The 13,634-nt window shown below is 43.3% G+C and overlaps 1 protein-coding gene across 1 annotated transcript; it reads right to left on the bottom strand.

The window, feature by feature from the left end:
• Positions 1–417: 417 nt before the first annotated feature.
• parpbp (PARP1 binding protein) lies at positions 418–13,242 on the bottom strand. Its single transcript, XM_076722260.1, has 10 exons — positions 13,093–13,242; positions 12,050–12,286; positions 11,827–11,931; positions 10,555–10,725; positions 10,269–10,423; positions 7,330–7,513; positions 6,985–7,166; positions 5,643–5,724; positions 1,602–1,788; positions 418–1,070 (listed from the first exon to the last, which is right to left on the bottom strand). Exons 1-10 carry the CDS (start codon positions 13,240–13,242, stop codon positions 766–768), a joined length of 1,758 nt encoding a protein of 585 aa, XP_076578375.1. The 3' UTR covers positions 418–765.
• Positions 13,243–13,634: the final 392 nt, after the last annotated feature.

Genomic DNA, 13,634 nt, shown 5'->3' with positions numbered 1-13,634 from the left:
GCATCATATTTACAGAGTTAATTGCACTGTGGATTATTACAGGATAAATAGATAAACACATACCGACCAAATCCAGACTCCCAATGATCTGTATAAAATTCATCCATTCATGTTGCAGAAACCTACATTTTCCACACTGCTAAACTGCTAAAATAAAAATGCCTTTTAAACCTGTCTGAATCTCTATTAACAGGAAATTAAATCAGCAATCATTTTGATAAGCATGGGTCAAAGTTTACATTTTCTAGTTTAATCCATACAAAGCAAATCTGTATGCTAAAGAAGCTACTGCTAGCAGCCGGTTAGCTTAGTTTAGCATAGGAAATGAAACTGGAGGAAAGTTTGTCAACTCTGACCAAAGTTTTTAAAAAACTGTCTACCAGCACCTCCAGATCTTACAAATTAACTTGCTAGCAGTTAGCTTGCTAGCTGATTACCTCTGCTTCCAGTATTTATGCTAAAATAAGATAATCTCCTGCTAGCTCTAGCTTCATATTTAGCATAAAGACTTGACAGTGGCATTGATCTTCTCTTCACGCTCTCAGCAAATGAGCAAAAAACTATGTTTAAAACTAAATTCATCAAAATAAGTCAACAAATTAACTGAGACTGAAAATAATCATTAGCTGCAGCCTTAATTGGAACATTCACAAGATTAGTCAGTGAGAGGAAACAGCTGTACAACACTCAGCGGCTTTGTATGAACACTATTTGACAGAAAGTCCACCCAGTGTACCAACATGACACCAGTACAGTAAACGATCATTAGACTCTGAAGAAGCTGGTTAGCTTTCCCTGCCCGGCTATCAGCTTCTTCTTACTCGAGGCCTTGCTGACAGTCTTGCCAGACATTTTGACTGAGACCATGGGCTGCTTCTTCTGCGGAGGCTCGTTCTCTGATCCTCCACGTTGATCAGAATCCACCTGCTTCCTCTTGCTGCCCTGTGTCTGAATGCCAGTTTTCTTTCTATTGCCCGGGCCTGCACCTCTGTTTGGGGCATTTCCACTTCTTTGCCCGAGAGCAGCCCCCCGCCGCATGCCGCTCTGCTCCTTATTTGGACATTCAGAGGCTGGAAAGAGTGAAACAAAGCAAAAGCGAGTGTGACAAGCTTGTAGAAAAAAAAAAAGGGAAAATGTTGTGACGAAATTTCTGACGTTAGCTGCTGGTTGAAGGAGGCTGTGTGTTTATTCTATGAAGCTGAAATTTAACATTTGTCATGTAACCTGATGGAGGCGAGCCTGAATTCCCACGTAACAAAAGACAGAAGGGGAAATGGGCAAAAAGTCTGCGTGTGTGTGTGTGTGTGTGTGTGTGTGTGTGTGTGCTTTTTGGTTTTTACAACAGATGTGGGTGTGAGCTGGTTTTATAGAATGGAGATTCGTTTAATGGCTGATGTTAAGCATCAGTCCCAGGGCTCGGACTGGGAAGGGTTCAAGGCTGGAGCTGAGAAGGCGTGCCTGGGCCTCCGTCCAGCTGCGTGGCGTCAGAGGAAACAGAAAGGGAACGCTGCACCGCTTGTGTTGACATTTTGAGCTTTTCTCCGCATGCTGTGCAGCACATTAACCTGTGGGATGTGATCAAATTAAATTTGAATCTGTACCTGTGGTTGTCTCCTCCACATCCGAGCTGCGCTCCTCATCCACAGCCAGGGTGTTTTTGGGTTTGGGTGCTGGGTGCACACAGGTAGGGACCTGACTGCTGCTGGGGAACTCCAGCACACGGTTGAGTGGCAGTTCTTCATCTCTGTATGTGCACGCAAACTGGGATCGAATGACTCTGTCCTTGGCCTGAAATAAACAGAACAAACCTTTAATCTGCCTGATATGACATGATGACATGGTGGATGATCAGTATCAGTGACTCAGGGCAGGTGGCCTCGGTTTCCAGCTTTCAAAACGTACTTTCTGGCTTCTACTTTGGTGTTTGGAGAAAAAAAAATTCACTTGCACTCAAATTTCAAGAAATGCTTTCCCTCTCTGCACATTTTCAACCGCTCAACAAGCTCGAGGGGAGTGCCAAGTTTCAGCCATGCTAGCAGCTCTGTGAGGCTTTCCTTGAGAACAGCAGTGCTTTGAGCTAAATGCTAATCCAAGCATTATCACAGTGACAATGCTAACATGCCGCTGTATTACAGGTATAATGTTTACCATGGTCACCATCTTAGTGTGCTAGCATGCTAACACTAAATATAACAACAGGACAACAACAAATAGCACAACACACAAAGTAACGCTGAGGCTGATGGGAAGGTTTTGCAGACATTTGGTGATAAACCATCAAAAATGAAAACCTCATGGTGGCGCTAGAGGAAAAATCAGGAGATCCCCAAAGTCAGTACAAAATTTTGTGCCAATCCATCAAGTAGAAGTTGAGATATTTCACTGGATAAGTTAAAACTTTGACCTGCTGGTGGCGCCACATGAAAAGTCAGGGGATTACCAGAGTCATTAGGATCCATCCTCTAGGCACCACGAACATCTGAAGCAAAGGTCATGGCAATCTATCCAATAGCCGTCTAGACATTTCACTAAAAACCAAAAATGTTAATGGTGGCGTGGTTGTTGATCGGTATCAGTGGCTGAGGGCTGGTGGCCAAGATTCCTGGCTTTAGAAACATATTTTCTGGCTCCAATTCGGTGTTTTGGACACAAAAATCAAACGAGAAAGAGCACGCCATGATTAAAATGGTTTCAAATCAATCTCTCCGTCTGTAATTAGCTAACCTTTATGTTGCTGTATATTTTGCACTGATCACAGGCCACATGCTGATTGCTTCAGTCATTGATAAAGGTTGATGAATTACACATTTCCCCAACTTAACACAGGCTTTCTTCACTCTTATCATGACTACATGTCTAAGACAGTAGAGCAGCACCTCATTAAAAGCCTTTTCGGACAACCTAGTTAGGTATAACAAAGTGAACAATATTGAAGACTACAATCCTGGCCCTGGGGCACACAGATCCACAGCTTTTCATCCAGTGTTTGATCTACTCCTGCTTGGGATTATCACAATCCAAGGATTTCACCCTTCAGGCCAGTGGGCCACAGTAGGGAGGAGAAATCTGAGGGAAAAGTACAGCGAGCAAAGCTGGGTGGGTCCGTAAAGCACAAAGGGATCAAAGCCTTGGTGCTTTTCAAAAGAACTTCTTAAAAGAGCACCTAAAACAACAGTAACCCTAAGAATGAGGCACACGTCAATAACGGAGCTAAAAATGTATGCTGCCCCGCTTGCATGCTAATAAAACATATCAGAAACGCCCCAGAAACAATGGGAGGGGATGGAAGAGTGAACACGGCCAAACTATGACCGGCGGAGAACATTTAATCCAATTACAACAGGTGGGAGCCCAACGTGGCACCGTGTGGTCAGACGGCCCTCATTCCTCTGAAGATGGCTGTCCTGAAATAACCTCTGCGCACCGCCTGACACCATGCTGGAGACACCTGACCAAGACATTCCTGATAGTACTTCCAAAAGCAGGTGCAAGCAATTTCTGCAGCTTTATGTTTTGACATGTGTTCTCACACGCAGGTGATAAAAGTGAGAATGAGTAACAGGTGCGCCGTGACTGGGATCACCATCAGAGACTGATACAGTCATTCTGAGATAAAATGCATATTGTGTCGTATTTCAATGCAATCAAATGCATCTCTGCACAAACACTGTTACTGACGTCACAGAGGAGCAACACTGAAGGAGTTTCAGTCAAGTTTTTTCTGTGTTTTGATCATCTGTGGCACTGAGAAAGAGATTTGGAAACGTCCCAAAAGCAGAAACTAAATCTGTCCATCTCTGTGTGTGCCAGTTGACGTCAGTGCATGATGAAACTGCTGGAGAAGTCTGGGATAAAGTCATTCAGCAGACAACAGGAAACAATAACCTTTCAAGTTTCCCTTGCTAGTCGAATTACGCGACTGATATGGCTTCTTCAAAGTGAAATTGATGCAGAAAGCTTCCGCTCACCGAGTTCAGGAAGCGGTGAGCTGCCCAGGGACCATTACAGCGCACTCAAACAGGAAGGCAGCCAGATTGTGGGGAGCTAAAATGACATCTGCTAGCGCAATCAAATGAAGGAGCCATTTCACAAAATGTGTTTAGCATACATGTTCAAAAGGAGTTCACACAGTGGAGCCACTTCAGGTTAAAAGATCAGGCCTACCTTCAAATCTAAAGCTGCTCATGTCAGTGTGTTTTGGGTGACTCAGCAACTGTCGAGTTTACGCAGACGTTCTCGTGAAGGTCGCAATATGACACCATAAGAATACAAGTACAAGTAGTCCGACATGCAAACGGTACTACAGTTATAGTATGAAAGTATCATCAGTAAAATATATGAAGGTTTCAAGAGTGAGTGACCTAATTAGTGTGCTGAAGAGCCCTTTCAGAGCGATTTTATGGATATTATATCATTCGATTATTGTAACCGAGGTGTTAGCATGAAGCAGTTTAAAGTTGTAGCTGAAATAAGCCAACCAATACTGAAATTATGCAATTTGGCTGCCAACAGATCAGAGATTCAGTTAAAGATTCGGGTGTGGTATGCTAGTAGCGGCTAATGTAGCCTCGAGCCGCTAGCCTCAAGCAGACATCAGGCTACAGAGGTGGGGTTAGCTCACGCCTTTCTAACGCCACACCTGCAGATGTGTTTCATTTTCAAAACTGTTTTTTTCAGCCTCCACCGACACTGACTCAAGTGACATCACTTGAGGTAATTTATTGGACTTTATGGAGCCACAAACAGCTTCATACAATCCCTTACATAAAGCCCTTAGAAAAGTGTGACCAAGACAAATACTGAGTGGGACAATTTACAGCTAAAAAAAACTCATTAGCGCTCTCCGGTGGACAAGCTCTATAATACAACACTTTCTATTTTTTTTATTATTATCTTCATTCATAAGCAGATATCTGTTGCTAATCAATGACCTGTGCGTGGAGGAGGAAATCTTGGCCCTGATATCCACTAGCTGCACCAGAAGCCTGAAAACACTGGCTGTTGCACACAGAGGCTAAATCGTCATCAGACACCAGCTGATTAGTGGTGGAGTAGACGTGTAAAGTAGCATTAAATGGAAATACTCAAGTACCTTAAAATGGCACTGAAGCGGGGTTCATCAGTGTTAAATCGAGTCTGATGAAACAAGCCTCTTCGCTTGACTTAGATTAAATTTCACCAACAAAAGCACAAAACCAATTCAGTCTGTACTCTGATAATGTGACGGATTCTCTGAGACTGAAAACAGCTGAGCTCACAGCCAGGAAGGAAGGGAGAGATATCAATATCGGATATACAGTGTGTTTTATTGTGCACTGTAAGCAAATGGAGCTGAGCCCTGACAATAGGATAACTTATCATTAGGATTGGTTAATGGTTTGAATCCCCCACGAATAAGTCGTTTTATGCCATGGATTTAAACGGCACCCTCAAACCAACACTAAGAGCTAAAACACAGCTGTACAAACGGGAACGGTGGAAGTCAGTTAAGATGTGCGCTTCAGCTAAGAAAATAAATAATATAATACCAGGGAGAAATTACAGGATGTAAAGACATTATTTTCAATGTTTGTACATCTGATTCAATTTGAAGTAACTGATGGTTTGGATTTGGGGCTCTTGGATGGAGGGGCCCACGTTACCTTGGGTTTGAGCAGGTCTAGCCGGCTTTGGACTCGGTTCCTTAGAGGTTCTGGAGAACATCCAGCAGACACTTCAGGGGATCTGAGGGGCGAGCCACAATGAGAGGCAAAGACAAGAGGTTTATAAATTAGAAAAGCTAGGAAGCTACACGGTCAACTAACCAAGAAATCGACCCACCGCTTCTTCTCTGTTCAACGCTGCTTCACACAACATGTAAAAGATGTTTTCACTCACGTCAGACTGAGCTGATGTCGGGTTTTTGCAACAAATTGGATATTAGCCATTCAATGTCATCCACCTCAGACATAATGTAGGTTCCCCCCCGACCACAGCCAGTGGCTGTTTTTTTATATTATTATTTTTATTTCAGATGTTTGACCAGAGAAATTGTTCCAGTGTGGTGTGGGAGGATTTTCCTCCATATGGTTTCAGTAGAGAGATGTAGAGTCTCATGTTGGTCTAATTGCTGTTTCAGGGGCTTTCCCACTCTGACTGAATCCTGTGGTAGTAAAATGTTCAAATCTAATTCAAAGCTCTGTGAGATTTCTTTCTCATAGTCAAATATTAACTTTTAATTTAGTAGTGTTTACTTGACCCCTGAAGGATGTGACGAAGCATTTAGCTGAATTTAAGGTCTGTCAGATTCGACTGTTTACAGATTGGACTCAGCAGCAGACGAGTGTGTGATGTGTTTTGTTGTGGTAAAAACAATATTATTATCACTCTGCATGTCTTTCTCAACCCAAGGTTATTGCCAATTCTTGGTTGATTGATGAACTGACTGATGATTTCCAAACTTATTTGAATATGTATTAGCTTTTAGCCATGCTAGTAGCTCTGTGGGGTTGTACTCAGCACTGCTTTTCGCTAAATGCTAATGCTAGCATGGCAACATGCTTCCAGTGACAACACTAACATGCTGCTGTTTCGCAAGTATAAAGTTGACCATGTTAGCATGCAATCATTTGCTAATTAACACTAAACACAAAGTACAACTGAGGCAGTTTGGAGCGTCGTCAGTTTTGCAAGCCTTCAGTCTGAATAAACTAAAACTTTGACCTGATGGTAGCGCTAGAGGACAAGTTAAGAGATCTCCAAAGTCATTAGAATTCATCCTGAGGGGGACGTGAATGTCGTGAAACATCAGGGATCATCGTGATCAGTAGGATATGTCATCTGGGGATCATGAATGTCGGTACCAAACATCAGTGCAAGCTAGCTGTGGAGATCTTTCAGTCTGGACCAAACTGGTGAACCTAGAGCCACTGCTAGCGTGGCTGCAAAACATGCGCTCCCAGAAACACAAATCCCCATTTGTACTGCGTGATTATCTGTGCCAACCTGAACAGCGTGAGCATGCAGGTCCCCTCTGCCCCACTGAGGACGGGCTGGTCCTCAGACAGCAGATCCGCCTTGTTCTGACGGGGAAGAGCCGACGCTTCTTCATCCAGCAGAGCCATCAGCACCTTCACAGTGTCCCGACCTCCGTACGCTGTGGCGTGGTTGACTGCGTGCACCTTTGGCTGAAGGGGAGCAGCAACACAAACACAAATCAGTGGTCTGTCAGCTCACACAGTTCACAGTTAAAGAAGATAAAGTGGGTTTTGTATGAATGCATGGACTTCAGGACAGATACAAAAGCCAGAACTATAGCTGGCTGGCTGCAGAGCAGAGGCTGTACATTACCCTGGCAGGGCTTATCCCGGTCCGGCTTGCATTAGTGGTCTGTTGCTGGATCTGGTGTAGCTGGCAGATCCGCTCCTTCAGCTCCTTCGCCGTCTCTTCAGCTGCAGCGTACACTGCATCTCCACTGCTGCGGCCCTTCACCAGCACCGCCCTGATGGCAGCCACCAGCCTGGCTCCACACACACTGAGAATTAAAACGCAGTGACAGTCACAATGACATCTGCTGAGAGAGCTGCATTGTGCCGAGAGTAGAGAAAAAAAAAAAAAAGCCTGAATTTGTTTTGGAAAGCGATGCTCTTTTCTTCTGCAGAACACACACACACACTCATACAGGTTTTCATCTGGATGGAATTAATAGTGTTCAAGAGTTCAGCCAATATTTGCCAACATGAATAACTCTCTCCTAAAACTGAAAACCCAGAAAAGCCAGGGCCTTCGTCTGAATGTCTTCAAAAGATATACTGCAGCTTCACTTTCAATTAATTGGACACTGACTTTAAGGGCTCAGAGTAATTGTTTCGGTGTTAACATCCAGTTGAGCTTTATTTCACTGTAACACAGCTTTGCCAATGTTAACAGTTATGAAGCAGAAAATATGCTCCAAATCCCTGTTAAAGTCACCCTGGGCACTGTCACCGCTCTCACCGATGGACTGTCAGCAGAGAAACTCCAGGATTTTCCTCTTTATAGTTTCGTGGGATTTTCGGGCATGCTCGCACACCGTCTGCGCTGCGTGTCCAGAAATCATAGCAACATATCACTTCTGTAGCTTTGTAAGAATCAAGCGCGCTAAAGCATACGAGGAAAGATCGCAGTAAGGTGGAGAGGCGGTGGTCCAACCCTGACCCAGCTCTGATGTGAGCCAGCCGGGCTCAGTAACAGAATCATTTGGGAAAACAGATGTTCATTGAACAAGGGGCCCTGAACTCTCCATAGAAGGTGTTTGTATGAGGAAATACAGTACTCCACTGAGAGCGTAAAGGCACTGCCTGTTGAAAGACACATGTTGGCCCAGTTCATCAATGTCTCATCAGATGTGGAGCACTCTCATCAGCCTGCACGAACTGAGAACCCTCAGAAGAGCAGCGAGAGGCGAATCCACTACTACACAAACATCACAATGTGTTGTTATGGCTCGGCCGAGCGAAGCTAACGTCGCTACTGGGACTGCTACAAAGGGTGCCTTCAACAGCTTCGCCTCAAAGCTCAGCCCTCACATGATTGAACGGCCAAATCATTTCTGATAGCCACTTGTGTTGTGGTGCCAAATGCTTTGACATCCAAAATAATCTGTAATGGTATGGAGAATGATCTGCGGAGCTCGAGGTTTGATGATAATTCATCAAAGTAAGAGCTCCAAACAGGGAACAAGTTATTTAACAGAGACGGGCTTTGATGTAGCAAAGATGGACATGCTTTAGCAATCCAAATGTTATCGTGAGAAGCTTAGATGGGAGTCATTACAGGTATTTGAAGGAAATAAGAACGAGCAGCAAAGGGACAGGTGGATTTTTATGATCACAGGTGTGATTTCAGCGCACAGGTGTCTGCCAGACCAACACACCCGGCTGGAAATATTCCTACCGGTAGTAGCAGCAAAGCCCCCACACAGAGCTGAGCTCAGTTCAGCTTTCAGAATTTAATTTAATGCATGAGAATCAGCCACAGCGGAGAGGAAACAGAATTTAACCTGAACTTGAAATTGCAAGAAGTGGAGCAATTCAAAGAAAATCCCACTCGGTCATAAATTTCACTGTATTCGACCTCAGTCGCTGCCAGATACCAAAGCATGCTCAACTTTTCTTGGAATTTCTGAATTCCCCTGATCTGCTCAGGATGATTTCTCTGGGATTTGAATACATTTATATGAGGATTAGACTTCAATAAAGTAAATACAGCATTTCGTAATGATGCATTATTTGAAATGGAAAGTTGCTTGTACGAGCATACGTAGGATTAGCTACTACAAATAGGTGATTTATCCCTGGCAACAAAGGAAAAAAACTGCTGTAACCATTAGGATTTCTTGACTTTATTTCAGTCTGAATTTCTCATTTCGGTAAGCTCGAAGAATCCAGTCATTTTGATGGGATCAGTCTGGTGATATTCTCAGTTTTTCTTACTGTCAACAATTCCATGAAAAGACCAAACCGACAATAAATTCATCCTGCAAGTACTGTGTGTAAATCCAAAGCCTGAAATATCTTAAAAAGTGATAAATAAACCCATCAATGAGGCACGCTGGGTGACAACGTGCAAATGTGCGTTAATGTGAGGCTGAAAACAGTTCGACAAATGCACCAAGTTTAGATAAAAACTACAGTGCCGGGCTGCTATATATTAATGATACGGAGCAAAAGTCACCTTTTTATTTCACTGACAGTTATGAAATGGCATCACTCTTCTCATCTAACTCTTGATCAGAGAGCAAATAAGTATATTTCCTAAAAAGATGAACTATTTCTTGTAGTGTTTGTTGGATTAGCTGATTGTGTTTGAAGATCATTATAAACCCGCCAAGAGTTAGATAAGAAGGTCTGTGTGTTAAGGTGGAGCCAGGAGGTAGTTAGCTTAGCTTAGCATAGCATGAAGACTGGAGGCAGAGAAACAGAACAGCCTACCAGGCTAGCTATTCCCCCTGCTTCCAGCCTTTATGCTAAGCTAATCGTCTTCTGGCTGTAGCTTCACAGTTAGCACAACATATTCAATTATTCCCATAATGTATAAAGGCTTGATATCTGCAAAACATGAATATACACATAGTACAATAAAAGATGAGTTTTCCTCTCCCTGTGAATTGCAGCTCTGTGACACTTTTACAGCTTTAAACAGCCTCTCGACAATCACAGCCGACTCTGTCCCAAAACGGGAGGCATTACCTCAACAGCAACAGTAAGACAGGGAGCGAGCGGAAGCCTGGATTAAGCTGCATTGTGTACCTTGGGTCAGGAATCTCCCCCAGTATTTCTTCCAGGTTGTCTAAAAACTGGACAAAGTCAGACAGGCCTTTGACATGTTTCCTCAGTGGGTCAGACTCAGCTGGAGCGTAGCCCTTCCCTCCGAGCTGGATGGCCCTCACGAAAGATGTCACAGCCTGCAAAAGTGTGAAGGAGACCCAAATGTAGCACCACAGAGGATTGCTCCAATTTTAATGTCACAGTTTTGGTTTTCTAATGACCTCAAGTGCGAAAGCTGAAGAACATGCTGGGTGTGGGCGTTTCTTACCAAGAAGAGAGACGTGTTGTTGTTACGTGCAGCGTGTTTTATGTCGGTGAACGCCTGCTGTCCTAGAGCCCGACTCGGCACGTCAAGGGTTAGCGCCAAGGCCATGTCGTTCTTGGAGTTCACAAGCAAATTCAGATAGGAGCAGAAAACCCTTCTCACTGCCGTTTTCACCTATCGACAATACATAAAATCAAATTTCATGTACATTATTAGCACTTTTGGTTAGAAATCAATTAAAGACACAAATCAAGAAGCTGCGGCCAGCTAGCTTAGCACAAAAGTCGGAAACAAGCTCTAACAGCTAGCCTGGTGCTGTCCAAAAGTAACAAAAGATATACCTTAAAACAACTGTGAAGTTCTTTAATTAACATATTAGAAAGAATATTTTGGTTTCCGCTTGCAGGCCACATGGCGCCTACGTTACCCACAGTGCAACACGACTACCGACAGATCATAGATTCGGGTATGTGTTATGCTAGTGGCGGCTAATGTAGCCTCAAGCTGCTAGCCTCAAGCAGACATTGAGACTTTTTTTAATTTACCCTCATTCATATGCAGATATCTGGTTACAGCAGGCAGACGGAAGAGGAAGTCTTGGCCCAGATATCCATTATCTGTTTTCTGGCCATCTGCAGGCTACACCGTTGCTCTCAGGTGCTAAATCACCATCAGAGATCAGCTGATGGGTTCCGATATTGTCTAATTTTCCATTAGAACTTGAACTATTCAAAATTTGGCTTGGTGCCAGTTCAGGTTGTGTTTATAAACCAGCAAAAGGGACAGTAGCTTTATTGCCTGAGTAAAACCACTAAAAACAGCAGCTGACAGCCCATATTAACCTCCAAAAATTACATCACTATAGCTGGTAGTGCAGCAGCAAACCTCCACTGAAACCTCATAACTTCACAAGTGACAGAGTAGAGTTGAGGAAAGAGACTCCACAGGAGCTCTTGTCCAGCCCCACATCGTGTTATGTTTTAAACATCTGCCTGGTAATTTAATTCACATTTTGCTCTTAAATCTAAGTGATTTGATATAGAGTTCCTGTCAATAAGAGCAGGATGGATTCCAGACCGAGATGAAGTATGCTGAAGACTGGGAAAGTAAACGCATTGATTATTGCCAAAAACATTTCATTTTCCTGAAAAAAAGTGAAAAAAAAAACCAAAACAAAACTTATATATGAGGGTAGGGGGCAAAGTGGAAATAAGGTTTATTATGATGGTTTATGCTAAAAGTTTTATTAGCATATGAAAGCAGGAACGGGCTTACCTGTGAGCTGCAGGGCCTGTTTTTACTAGATGGTGTTGACGGCACTGAGGAGTCTGGAATCTCTGGGACCTCCGTGTTGCCTGATAAGAACTCGAACAGCTGGATCTTGGCAGAAGAATAAAACAGTCATTAGAGAGATAAATCGATTGATCTCTAACTCAGTAGCCAATCTGTACATCCACAATCAACATCATCAGTCTGATTTCAACCAGCTCTTGCTCACCGGGCTCACAGGCTCCTCTGGGTCCAAGTCCACGAGTCTCAGCTGTTTGTACATGGAGAGGATATCAAGCAGGTCCACAGTGTTGGAGCGCTTCAGGAAGGATTCGTATACCTCCAGGATGAGATCATAGTTCTCCAAGCGTGCAAAGCTGGGGGGTGGCAGGTGAAGTTTGTCTAACAGTAAGTGTTTCCAGGCCATCAGGACATCACTCAGAGCCACTTTGAACTCTCCGCCGTGCTGTCACAGGAGGAAAGAAAACAGTGAAAGCAGCAGCCGTAATTACCAACAGCCTGGAACCAATCAGTTCAAAAGCACAAAGACCTTCTCTCGCAGTCCAAAAATGGGCCATGAGCGGTCTCAGCCGGAAATCTGCGGTAATGTCATCAGTTACAGACGTGATGACAGTCAGCCTGAAGGATCAACTGAACTGTGCCATGATGATGATGTGAACTGGGCTAGTACAGGGGACGGACGGGGCCGCCGAATAACTGACAGCAAGAATCATGACTTACATGTTTTATTACTCCTTTATTGAAAATATTATTACTTTTTCTTCTATTTATTGGCTTACATCCCTCTGTGAAAAGGACAATAACTGATTGCAAGGTGAACACAGAGTTCCCTCACACAGCCTAACAAGGAATAACTAAAAAAGGCATTTAAGATCATCAGCAGCCTCAGTACAGGAAGTGATTGGCTTACCTCGAATATAAATTTATAAATGCATTTTGCACTTTTTGCCATTATTATTATACTTTATTATGTTTGGCCAGCTATGGATTTGTTCCTGCCATCAGCCCATGTGTATTTCAGCTCTTTCCTTACATGCTGCCATCAGTGCTCGAGTGTGTGCACAAACGAGGAGCAAAAACCTTGTCAAGTGCTTTGAATCTAAATATGGTCATTTAAATGTCCACAGTTGTATTTTTAAGTTTACACATGTGAATAAATTGCTTGCGTGCATTTGTGTTTGCAAACATTTTACTAATCCAGGAGGGACGAATAAGGGATTTTGAAGTTTGAATAAAAGCAATGAACGTTACCTGCTTATTAACTTCTGCCATGGCCAGCTGCAGCACCATCAGCATGTCGTCAGCTCCATGAATGGTGGTCCTCTCAGACTGCAAAACCCTGTGGCACTCTCTCCTAAAGATTTTCACCATCACCTTCAGACGGTCTCCTAAAGCCTCCATTGTTCCCTAAAACAGCAAAAGCAAAAGATGATGTCAGAATCTATGTAAACATAGCTTACTAGACTTAAAACAATGATGTGAAAATGTAAAATCAGACTTCTCTTTTACATGGCTTTTAATACACCAGGTGTTGCTGGAAAATCGACCAAAATCACATAATAAAATAACATTTAAGGAGCTAAATAAAGCCATTGGACATCAAAGCAAACAGTAATCCCTTTACAGTTATAAAGCATCTCTTTCCTTTTCCATTGAAAGGAAGCCCTTCGAGTCTGCTGGCCTCAATGGCACAGTGATACCGAGATAACTTACAATTACAAAGGGACTATATGTCAAATTCCACAAGATGCACACATATAACTAAGTATCTTACATTTCTGGTTACCTGAATT

The sequence above is a fragment of the Chaetodon auriga genome, chromosome 22, assembly GCF_051107435.1.
Source record: "Chaetodon auriga isolate fChaAug3 chromosome 22, fChaAug3.hap1, whole genome shotgun sequence".
NCBI classification, from domain to species: Eukaryota; Metazoa; Chordata; class Actinopteri; order Chaetodontiformes; family Chaetodontidae; genus Chaetodon; species Chaetodon auriga.
The sequence above is the reverse complement of the archived record's forward strand: the minus strand, read 5'-3'. Positions and strand labels throughout refer to the sequence as shown.

Coding starts and splice junctions, on each gene's coding strand:
- parpbp (XM_076722260.1), bottom strand. CDS start 13,242: ATGGAGGCTTTAGGAGACCGTCTGAAGGTGATGGTGAAAATCTTTAGG. Junction 7,167..7,329: donor CCGGGATAAGCCCTGCCAGG/GTAATGTACAGC, acceptor GCTCCCCTTCAG/CCAAAGGTGCACGCAGTCAA. Junction 5,725..6,984: donor TGCATGCTCACGCTGTTCAG/GTTGGCACAGAT, acceptor CTCGCCCCTCAG/ATCCCCTGAAGTGTCTGCTG.